Source organism: Danio rerio, chromosome 8 (genome assembly GCF_049306965.1).
Source record: "Danio rerio strain Tuebingen ecotype United States chromosome 8, GRCz12tu, whole genome shotgun sequence".
Taxonomy (NCBI): domain Eukaryota; kingdom Metazoa; phylum Chordata; class Actinopteri; order Cypriniformes; family Danionidae; genus Danio; species Danio rerio.
The window spans coordinates 22456461-22469224 of NC_133183.1; the positions used below are offsets into that span (position 1 = coordinate 22456461).

The 12764-nt window shown below is 36.4% G+C and overlaps 1 protein-coding gene across 20 annotated transcripts in view; it reads left to right on the forward strand.

Moving 5' to 3' along the window:
* Positions 1-322: 322 nt before the first annotated feature.
* Positions 323-12764, forward strand: part of nfic (nuclear factor I/C) — a 225336-nt gene continuing 212894 nt past the window's right edge. For 6 of the 20 annotated variants that reach the window (XM_073910270.1, XM_073910274.1, XM_073910289.1 and 3 more), the window contains exons 1-3: positions 323-495; positions 4904-5040; positions 10764-10986. In XM_073910270.1, coding sequence (XP_073766371.1) covers positions 10888-10986 — 99 coding nt within the window. In that variant the 5' untranslated portion in view covers positions 323-495; positions 4904-5040; positions 10764-10887. Of the gene's footprint in view, positions 496-4903; positions 5041-6957; positions 7127-10743; positions 10987-12764 lie in introns of all 20 variants that reach the window. The other 14 variants (XM_068223130.2, XM_073910287.1, XM_073910296.1 and 11 more) reach the window with 4 other exon arrangements.

The window sequence follows — 12764 nt, forward strand, 5'->3', positions numbered from 1 at the left end:
ATGGTTTAGACATGGTTAGATATGGACAGCACCTAAATAAACTGTCATTTAATAAAGGCGTTTGGTCATGTGAAAATAATTTTAAACATAACTGAAAAGACTTGTTCAACAAATTATTTTTTTGTTTATGCAAACAATTTTAAGTTCATATTAACAAATATTATATGTGTTTTCGTCGTATTGTAATTTAAAGATGGGCCTAACTAATTAATGGGCCTAACTAATTTCAACACCTAAACACAGGCCTGACGAATCAAAACAGGACTAGCTATCACGTGACACAAATTGTCTCTGAAAATTCCCTGTAAGCAAATAGTGAGTTGCAACTTGCAGGTGGCAAGAACTTTTTGCTGGTCGGAATTAACGTTAATTTACAATGACATGAACACTGTAACTTTCACGTGAAGTCATAGGAACATTATGTCGATGAAGGTTTACCCTTGGAAGAACTCAACGGGATAACAACACCATGGGACCTAAATCGACGAAACGCAAGTAAACAATTATCTTTTTATTATCATTGTCAGTGAATTATCAACCCTTTGGGATTGTTTAATGTCACACTTCTGTTGTTTTTGGTCGAAATTAATCTTAATATTGTATTTATTGAACGTTTGTGTGATGAAGGCTTTTTGAAATGTGTTAAGCTTGTATTCAGAATTATTTAGTTACGGGATTTCCTCATTTTAAAGATTCACATCTAAATTATTGACCGTTTATTTTTGATTAAAAACATTAAACATTATTTTATATGAATGTGAATGCAGAACAATGACACCTAGTGGCACAAAATGAAGTAGCCTATATAATGTTAAATATTAATGTTGGCTATGCTGGTTTAATATACGTATGTATTATGTGTAATTGTACAGTTTTACGGGCACAGGAAGTTAATCAGGTTTCATGAACATCATTAGAGTATAGAGCAGGGGTGTCCAAACTCGGTCCAGGAGGGCTGGTGTCCTGGGCCCGGTTTTTCAAAAGGTTTAATCTGGATAAAATTGATCCGGATTTAGTAATCCTGTTTTTGCGATCCGTGATCACATAATCCAGCTTACTTTTTGAGCCAGTTTTTCAAAGCAACATTGGATTGGATCAATCTGATCCGGATAGGAACTTTTCAGGATCACTAAATCTGGATTACCAGTGCTCAATCACAATGTTGATGGATAGATAGGCCTATGTAAAGAGCAACAAGTAGAATAGCCAGTGTGGGGTCAATATAACTTTATTTTTATTTGAGATGAAAACACTCACACATTCAAAAAAAAAAAAAAAAACTTAAAACAATAAAAACCCCACCCCATCCTCTTCCAGCAGTCCGCTCATCTGAGACCTACAACACAAACACTGTACATTGAGGATATTTATAATAAGTTTCAAATATAGATGTAAATAAAAAAAGACTTGATGTCAAAAACTCCACAATAAGTTCAGACTTCCTCATCTGATGTGGAGAGACCAGCTTGCTGAGCAAAGCCTTTAGGAGGTGAATCTCAAGTCTGGCCTTGGTTTTCTGCAGTTTGGTCAGAGTCAGTTGTTCCTCTACCAGATGAAGCTGTGCTTCTGCCCTTTCAGTCTCTTTTTGCAATTGTTGAAGGTGATTTCAAAAATCAGTGATTGCCATACTTTGCATTTTCTTTTTGGTTATTCTGAAATCATTGCATGCATCACTAATAAATATTCTAAAAACAAAAATATTTTCCATTGTGATGAATATATATATATATATATATATATATATATATATATATATATATATATATATATATATATATATATATATATATCAATTTTGGTCAATTTTGACAGCTGTTTGGGGGATTGTTTTATGAGGCCAAACTCTTTCTACTTTGCTGTAGGCCTATACTGAAAGGCTAAATACATTAAAGCCAATAATTACTATAGCCTGACAGTTGAACAAATAAACTTTATGAATAAATAGTATATCTTGTAAGATCCAAAAATACAATTATTTAATAATTTTTTTAAGTTTTCATTAAATTTTGGGCATAAAATCCACACTAAATCCACCCTTCTGATGAGATCAGTTTAATCCAGTTTTTTTGGATCAAAGTGATCCAAATCCCACAAAAAAGGACTGAAAAACCCAAAGTAAAGGTTTGATCCGGATCAAAACCAAGATAAGATTACGTGATCTAATCCGATTAGGTAATCCGTTTTTTCTTTTGAAAAACCCATTTTCAAGATTTGATCCAATCCCTTATCCAAAATCCTAGTGGATTACTTTTGAAAAACCGGGCCCTGGAGTGTTTAGCTCCAACCCTAATCAAACCCACCTGGACCAGCTAATCAAGCTCTTACTAGATATACTAGAATCTCTCTGGCAGGTGTGTTGAAGCAAGTTGAAGCTAAACTCAATAGGACACCGGCCCTCCTGGATTGAGTTTGAACACCCCTTGTATAGAGAATGGGAATCTACATCATGGCAAGTTGCCTTCTGCCTCAGGAGCACACAATGTAAACCAATGCAAATCGCCACTGAAAAAAACTAACCGTTTTATTGTAATACCTTATAAAAACATCTTTCAAACACTCAAAACAATATAGAATAACATGTAGACACATTCTTTTATGAATTCTCTTTGGGTGTCTGAGAAGCTGAAAATATGCTAAAAATATCCATAATTTTCCTAAGCACTAACTAGAGAGGTCAAGCACAGGCTAACATCCGTTAGTGAATGTCATCGAGCTGCCCCCAGAAGACATTTCTATCTTAACAACTTGTGGTGTGAGCGTTTATAGTTTATTGTAAATCAATGTATATCCTTACTTACTCCCAGGACCATTTTTATATCGAAGTTGATATTTAAAGAATGCTAATGTTCTAGCATTTGCGTCAGATAGCCCGGAGATAGATTTTATTACACTGTCTTCTAAATCTCCTCCCACTATCTCAATGTTAGAAGATTTGATGTCTTTTCTATCTATTGAAAATATTAAGTTTACATTAAGAGGTTCCACAATTTTTTATTTATTTATTTATTTTTTTATAAAAACTGGGATCCTGTAATTATTTTTTTCAGGAATACAACACATCTCTTTGCTGATTTATAAGATAAAAATTCAAAATTAAAAAAAGATCTCTGCTCTTTTTATTAATGAGTGCATGTGTTATTTATATTTTATGTATATTTTGTTGCTTTGACAATTCTTGTAGGTGCTAATGTTGTTGTGTGTGTGTTTTTTTTCTCCTCCTTGGGGTGGGATGGGGTAGACTCCACAAAAAATAAAAAATAAAAATTATTCAGCCGCACCATATTGGTGTTTCATCTAGTTTTTATGAGGAGAGTTGTTAGCCCAATGCTCAACCCCAAATCTGGGGGACCAGGACATACACACAAACACTACGGACAACTTAGCTTACCCAACTCACCTACAGCGCATGCATTTGGACTGTGGGGGGAACCTGGAGGAAACCCATGCAAACACGGGGAGAACATGCAAACTCCACACATCCTTGTTTATTAAGCCGACAAACCTGTGTTAAATCCTGTATCTCAAACAAATACAAAAACACAAGTTGGCTCATATCCTGTCCATCAAAACAAAACTTAAGGTTTTTTTGTTTCAGCTGTAGGAATATGTGGTCATTTGATGTGTCCTTGAGAGTGACTTTGCAGTTTTACCACACGCTCTCCTTCAAAAATCATGAAAAACCTTTAAGAGAAGAGAATTAGAGAGAGAGAAAAGGTTACTGGCAGAGAGCATGTGATTATTGTCAGAATAAGGATAGATCGCGAATCATTGTGGATGACCAAAGAATGTACATGAGTGAGGTTTCCAGCCCCCAGCTGGGACAGAGGCCTGGCCTAAACCTGTTGGAACTGGATTCGAATTCGTCAGGGATCAGCTGCTGTTCTGACCTCCAGAGCTGCTTTTTTTGGTGTCACCCATGATTCATTTCACTTGCACAGACCTCAATTGCCACGATCGCCAAGCAGAGGCTGAAGTGCCATGACGGATCTTTCACAAACAAGCGAGGCCAAGTCATTAATGGCAGCCGTGCGTAAACAGCATCAGCATTTAGTCAAATCTGATGCAGCAACTCGAGCTATCCACACTATCATTTAGGTTAGTCGAATTGACATTCTCGTCTGAGGTTTGCTCGTTGTCTATTGTCATGCCCTTTTCTAAAGTCAAAGAGTGAGCACGGTTAATGTGGTTCCTTTTAGCATCACAGAGAGCTCTGTTTTTCTCCTGTGTGCTGGATGCGAGTTGAAATGTCTGACCCAATATCCTGTCCTCCCAGAGTTGTGGTTGGCCAACTGCCCTCTGGCTGGAATATAAGTCAGTAGTATCATTATGTACTTTGAAGCCTCTATAAAAACAAGTTATTTGTTATTCTGACTTGAACACATATTACTGGGCTGAGCAGGAGTGCTGATAGATTCTGACAGAACTGGGAGTTTTCATTGTTTACATCAGTCAACTCGTCTTTGTTGGCATGTTCCAAACAAATGTCAACTCTATTCGTTAGCGGTGGGTATTTTTAGTGAGCCAGAATGTTACTCTTTTTACGAGTAATTCAGTGACTCAATCATTTAACTGATTTGTCTAAGAATGAAGTAAGTAATTTGCGTCCGAAGTTGTTTGCCTACATACTATACAGTATGTTAAAGAGCCCCTATTATGAGTTTTTGAACATGACCATCCATGCAGTATGTAACACGGCTCTAAGTGAATGGAAACATCCAGCTGAGGTTTAAATCTGAAAGTATACTGTGTTTAAAACTATTGATTTTGTTAAGTCGACTCAGAGTCAAACGAATGATTTGTCATTTGTTCGGATGTTTTTTCTGTATGCATCGAAATTGATATGGGACAACACCAAAAATGAACTGTCAGATCCGGTAAAACATGAATGCTCCTTTTTCTTCAGACACAAGTGGAGTGCGAGGGATCATGGGATCGATCGTGACGTGACGATTACCATCACTGAGAGATGACCAGACATCTGGGTGTGAGGGACTGTTACACAGTTTGTATGGACCACAGTTTCTTCTTCCTCCAGATCATGTAAGTGTTTCTACTTCCTACACAACTTGAAGTGCGATTAAAATAGTTACCTTGTTTTCTGTAGTTGCAAAATATGTATTGTGTGTTGTAACTTGTAATCGCTCTACTGGCTTGTAATCACGTATATATTTTAGATCAGGGCTTGTAATTTATCTCTCAGGTTAAATCTGTATGGGCTATTTTACATATCGTGTCCAAAACTACATTAAAAACATGACATCTTCCTTTACTGATTTAAATGCTATGGCCACCATCAGCCATTCCTCAAATGCGTGGTGCAGTCAATTTTCAAAATTTTCAACTCTTGCTCAGTGCTTAATTTCTGAATTGCGAGGTCCCGGAACAGATCGGGGTAACAGATCTGGCATGTTACACGAGGATGGAGAGGTGTCGCACACGAAAGTGGAGAGCTTGGGGGGCGTTGGATGGTAGAGGGGCATGAGGAGAGGGGCGTTGGATGGGGTGTCGTGGACGAAGGACGAAAGTGAAGAGCGGGGTGTTGTCAAGGACGAAAGTGAAGAGGGTTGGGGAATCGCGAAAGAAAGTGAAAGTAAACTGTGGGAGGGGAAGGAGGGTGGTTTAGTAGGGGGATCGGTAATATCAGGTGGCGGATCGGATTTCAGAGGTGAGGGATCCGGCATGTTCTGGCACAAATTAAGCCCTGCTTTTGCCACTGTGAGGATTTATACTGAATGTGTGTCCTTGTTATTACTTGGGGTTGTGGTTAAGAATAGAGGAATATGCTGGTATTAAACTGCATTGCTTTAATGCACTCCTGCATTGGGCTCACACATATACTCTGTGCTCTGAGTACTTCATGATCGTGCTGGGCGTTTCTCTCCGTCTTGCGTTGATGTAGTCGACCAATCACAACAGACTGGGTTATTGGACCAATAAGAGCAGATTAGCCTCACGCAAAGGAGGGGTTTGGGAATTAATTAATCACTGAACGAATCATATGGGAGTTGCTGAGATAATTAGGTAAAATAAATGCAAATTATAAGACAATGAAAGTGTTTTTTGACCTTGCATGCCTGTTGTGGAGACCCCCAAAACCAAAAATATGACCTTTTTATAACGCATAATAGGGGCTCTTTAAAAACAGTATGTGACCCGAGAAGTATGTCTAAATTCATCAAACAGTAGTAGCTAGAAGTACCCGGATAACCTACTACTTATTTCTAGAGTGCATACGGTCGATGCTAGAGCTATCCTATGATGCCAGGCCAGAGAACTCATCAATGGGAGTGAAGTGACGCAACTGATGTGAGTAGGTCATATGATAGTAAAAAATGGTGAATGTAGTTCGTGTTCCATTTATACTACTCACATTCATGCTATATAGAACATACTTTTCTTATGGTTATGTAGTAAATTTAATTGAAGTACTGTACATACTCAAAACAGTAGTTAATTTCAGAAGCAGCCAATTGTTTTTTTCTCATTATGCGTTCTTCAGCGATCTTGTGTCCTCGAGTTATGTCATAATCAACCAGCAAAGTTCAGTTAAAAACCTCAAAAACCGCAAGAATGGAGGACGCGTGAATGTTGCTGGTATCGAGGATGCGTCTATGCTGACTTAAGCACGGAACTCGCTCTAGAAGTCCCAGAAGTTATTTTGGCTGAATAAAAGAGGTGGGAAGCGCAGCATTTATATATAGATTTATTATTAGAGTTCAGAGATAAAACTTATTTATCTCTAGAGTTTGCCTAAATGAGACGGTGAAAGTAAACATTACCATGAAAATCTTAATAAAGGCACAACACATCAAGGTTTTTATTTGCTGAAATTTTTTATTAAAATCTGTTTTATTTGTATTGTGCAAAGTATATTTGTATGGTTTTTGTGAAATGTTGAATATATTGCACAATAAATTGTTGCATGAATGCTAAATGTTTAAATAATTTTCCGTTAAGGTTGCGTGAAGGTCATGTGACCATCAGGAAGAACGCAGCTTCTCATTTCTCACAGGACGCATTCTGTTTTCTCGCGGTCTCTCCGAGGTGACCTGTCAAGAATAGTCTCCACAAGAACACAAGTTCGTTCTCTGCGTTCTTGAAATTGAGAAACTTTTGTCTTAACTGGGTGAGTCAGTGAATCATTCACTCATGATTCATTCAGAAACACTAGTTGTGTTCCTAATGACAGACTGTGCACTATGTACTTATGCGTGCAGCAGTCTAGTAGTGCGTGAACTTTTTATATTATTTTATCATTCGTCATCATTATTTTGTCTGAAACTCCTACATTCCACTAGGTAAATAAATATGTGAAAGATGAGCGCATAAAGTGTCAAACATTCCACATTTAGTTTGTTGGGCAGAATTATCCATGCTTTTTTCAAGTTGTTTTAGAGATATATTTCTTAGAGTATAGAAGAACATACTTTTTTGTGTGTGTTTGGGGGGTGGTGGTTGGGGGTGACAGAGTAAGAGTTTTTACGCTTTTCCATTTCAATGCACTACATTTTCATTGTTTTTTCTATGTAAACATGCAGCTGAAGGATGTGGGTGACCATCTTGCACGTTTTACAGTGTCTTGAACGACACATTTTTAAGATGCTGTGTTAAGTTAAAAGAATATCAACATTTACACAGCCGCTTATGAATGTCAGTTGAAAGCAGTGGACCAATCAGAAGAATGCAGAGGCAGGGCAAGCATTGCAAGCTTGTGTTTACTCTAGCAAGTTAACATGACAGCTGTTTTATTTGACGATAACAAGGGGGAAGACTGTGTGAATGGCCCCCAAGTAGATCAAAATAAGTACCAGCTCAAGATAGTGTGCAAATTTGGACACAGTCATGGACACTTTACTCTCCCATGAATGATTGTGCATGTTTAATTTGTGATTACGATGATGGGAAATTGCAGATTTTTGTCCTATACACCCTTTGTATGTTTGAAAGCACTCACTTTAGGGCATGGATTACTGCACAGGGATTGGTCTTTCAAAATTGAAAGCAGTGTCAGTCTTATAAAATTACAAATGTACAAAATTACAGTCTTACAAATTGCATATTTATGCACTATTCTACGTCATTTTGTAGTGTAAATACTGTAAGTAATGCGTTCACACTGAAAACTTTAAAAATAATAAGTACAATTCAGTTACACTCATTCAGCTGGTAAAATGTGGAATGAAGGAACTTCACTCATTCAGTAGTTGCAGCTTTGCTCACGCAGCAGAAGGGGCAGAGCTTTCGGGAGCTCATGTTGGATTACGTTATTTATTTTGGATTGTGAATGCAAAATTCTTCTATGAGAGTGATTATACCACCTCCCGATGGTTAATGTGGTTATACTCATGGCAGGTATTATTTGGTAGTTTGGTCATTTATTTCACTAGTTTAGCAACCATCAAACGTCATCTAGGAAATTATTTGAATTTCCGCTTGGTAGTGTTCCATCAGAGACGACACTACATACATATACTATACTGTTGAGTGTGCAAGTGCAGAAGTACATGAGTGCATAATCTGTGCCATTTGGGGCGCAGCTTTAGACTTTACTTTCTACTTTTTTCCGCTTGTTCTAATGCTTGTCATTCTTGTTAATTGCTGATGTTTAGCGTGTTTGTTTTTCCTCCTCTAGTTGTGTCTTGACAGTAAAACATCTTTGAGCACTGGAAAGGTGCTAAATAAATAAATGCTTGTACCATGCATTTACATATGTTCGATTTGCACTTTTTTCCATTATAATTAAGTCTTTTAGTACTAAATTAAGGCATAGTATTATATTTAATTTAAAGGGGACTTTTTAACACTTAGTCCTTTTATACATGAAAAACAAAACCCAAAACAAAAAGGAAAAAGAAAAACTAGTAAACCAAACAAACACAGCCCACATATCCCCCACACTCACTCAGCACTCCTGTGGCCAAGCATGGGCCGGACTTCTCATTGCCCTGTGGTTGATGGAGGTGGTGGAAAAAAAACATTTTAATTTCCACATTCTTTCAATAAAAAAATACAACTCTTCTCCCAGCAACAAGACCGTAGTGCTTTCTATTCAGCTCTGTGTGAATCAAAGGTGATGTTGAGGACAGAATCAATCGAGTTTTTCTGCTTGCCAGCTGTGTGGTCTCAGACAGATATTCACTGAACACTGCGCTTCAATGCACTTAGGAAACTCCGGCATTAACAAGGTCAAATAAGAGAAAAAAAGAGCAATCCTGTTGATCTTGGATGACATCATTGTAGCCAGGTCTTTATGTACTGTACACTATAAAATGTGAACCATTGAATCATCTTATGAAAAATGACTTATTACTATTTGCGTATGAGGCAGTATGGGGGTTTAGTGGATAGCACTGTCGCCTCACAGCAAATCTAATTAGATTTCCATTCTAAAAACCTGAAATAAAAGTATTATATGGATTACGCTTTTAGTTATTATAGTGTTGGGGAACCAACAGTTTTAACTAAGGATGCTTCGATTATTCGGCCGAACATCGGTATTTCGGCCGATAATCACATTTCACGACTCAATCGGTACTCATTGATCTAGCCGATCTCATGAACCGATTGCAGGTGTTTGTTTACAAGCATCCAGGTTATGTGCCCGGGTTATGCATCAGCATTGCTACAACACATGAGCAATTGCATTATTAGTCATTTTTCTTTTTTAAAATCTTTTTTTATCTATTTTTTTTTAAGCTGCTTCACATGTATGCAACATCTCTAATTTTAGGTAAGGTTAGATCTCATACTTAAAGGGTAATTGTGCTTATGCACTGGCAAAGTTATAGAAAGCTTGAAGCATTAGAATCGGTACTCGATATCGGCTGATCACAATGACAAGGAATCTGTATCCGCTGCAAAAATCCTGATCAGAGTTTTACATTCCTAGTTACAACCCAAAAATGACTGGTGTGCCAGAGATAAACATTCAATTGTATTAATAATCATAAAGACATCAGAAAGGATATGTGTTACTCCAACCTGCACTGTAAAAACAAAAAAGTTGAGGCAACTTGCTTCAGAACTTTTTTGAGTTGACTTAACTTTAAGTTTTGCACTTGACTCAGTGTCCTAAAGCTGGCTGCTTTAAAATTTAACGTTTTATTTTTATAGTGTGGTGCGAACATCCATCAGAAAAATCCACTCCATCAATACTGAAAATCATTTCACATAAATGTACAAAATTCTGAGGCAAAGGCTAAACATTTTCACAGATTCTGTCTGGCTTTGTTGAAAACTGTAATAAAGTATGTTCTTATAGTTCTTTTTATGTGTAGCGACTTGATTTTTGTTTTAGATTTTTACTTTTAACAGTGTAAGATAAACTTTGTTGTTTAAATGAATGTAGGTGTGTATAAAAAAAACCTACATATGTTGTGTTCATATTCTCACATGATTTTTGGCATCAGCTCCCAATTTCATCATACATGTGCTTTTAAAACCAATGCCATGTGGTTTAGTGTGTGTGTGTGTGTGTGTATATGTATATGCGTGTGTGCGTGTGTGTGTGTGTGTGTGTGTGTGAATGAATGTTAACACAGCTGGCATTAGCTGGTCTGTCTAGCAGCCTATGGTGGTGGTGGTGTGGTCTGCACAGTCTGCAAAGAGTGTGGACTTTTGAGTGGGAACTGTTGTCGAAATCTTAATCCTTTAGGTCTCTCTCTCTCTTTCTTTCTCTCTCTCTCTCTTTCTTTCTCTCTCTCTCTCTCTCTCTCTCTCTTTCTGTCCCTCTAAACTGTACAGTTTCTCTCTTTGCCACACAGGGAGGCAAAGATGAGAGCAAGAAAAAGGCAGCTGAGGAGGATTTGCACTTCTGTTCCTCCTGTTTGGCTGATTTTGGAATCACTTTAAGAACATCCACATCTCATTTTCTCCCTGCCTATCTTTATGGAGCTCCCCAGCATCACACACACGAGTGGCAATGCCGCGGAGAACGCAGTCAAATGGCAGCTGTGTTATGATATGACAGCCAAGACCTGGTGGATGGTGAGTGGGATTGTTGAACTCGCTTTAAAGAAACTTCAGGCTAACCTGCTTTTACCTTTTTAACCTGTTGGAATCTTTGCATAGATGTATAGGACTTGTTTTGTGTGTGTGTGTGTGTGTGTGGTAAATATGGGCTGGGGAGGAGTTGACTGAGGGGTCTGCGGTGTTATTTGTAGTGTGGTGAGCAGGTGACCTCAGATGACTTTGGTAATGTAGTTGAGCGCTGTGTTGAAGCTTGTGCTTGATATAGATATGTTTTTATTCATTGTTTGAATTTATATTTACTTTTATATTTACTACTTAAATTTTATTTCAAACTTTTTGTACTTTGATTATTTTTCTGTCAGGTTATATATAAGAATATTTACTAAACACTTGATGAATTTGAATGTCCTTTGCTTCCATTTTCTCATTGTTTTTTTTCTTAAAATAGTTAAGTATTAGTTAAATTACTTCAACAATGTGCAAATTTTCTATAGGCACTGTAGTCTGAACGAGCAATGTAATCAAAAGCATTGAAGATAGAACCAAATAGGAGGAACAATAAATGGTTTCATACCACACAGACAGACACCAATTTATGTCTGAAGAACAAATTGTATTGGTTAAAATGACTGCATGAAACATTACAGAGAACATATTAGCATATGGATGGACCTGAACGAGTGAGGATCAAAGCATGAAGCTACAGTATGTCTAAAGAACAAACTTGCTCATTGTTGAGGTCATTAATATAATACAAAAACTAAATATGTTAGATATTTATTTTTAAATGATTTATTAATATATTTTTTTATTCATTAAATATATGTTTTCTCATATGTATGATTTACATATTACTTCAATTATGTGCAAATTTTCTATAGGCACTGTAGTCTGAACAAGCAATGTAATCAACAGCACTGAAGATGTAACAATATAGGAGAAATAAAAATGGTTTCACACCACACAGACACCAATTTATGTCTAAAGAACAAATTGAATTGGTTAAAATTACTGCATGAAATATTACAGAGAACCTGTTGGCATATGTATGGACCCGAACGAGTGAGGGATCAAAGCATGAAGCTATGTCTAAAGAACAAACTTGCACATTGTTGAAGTCAATAATATAATACAAAAACTAAATATTTTAGATATTATTTTATTTTATTTTTTTTATGTTTATTTATTAATTATGTTATCTCTTGTGCAATATTATTGTATACAAATGTATATTTATCTTTTGTAATGATGTGGCATTAAATCATGCTGTTTTACAGCAGAACACTTTGAATGTTATGTTATATTATATTATATTATATTATATTATATTATATTATATTATATTATATTATATTATATTATATTATATTATATTATATTATATTATATTATATTAATACACCTGTTAGCCAGCACTCACTCATTTGGGGATTTACACCTACCTAACCTTAAATGGTAGCAGTTCTTGACCCCAGTGAGCTACTACAAACAAAAAGGTATCATTGGAAAGAAGACACTTTGAGCTTTATTATGGTCTATCATGCTCAAAAATCTAAAAATTATACATTTTGATGTAATGAGAAAATAATTGTATTGGGTTCATTTGTTTTTCTTTATACACACAGGAAAACAATAATGTAATGACGGAGAAAAAATATCCCTTGAAAGCCAAGTGTCTCTTGAGTTTATATTTCAAAATTTGAAAATAAGATTTCTGCTAAATGTTTCTGTGTTCTTTTCTCCCTCATCATCAGAGGCATTTTCTCAAAAAAAAAAAAAAAAACCCAGTAACA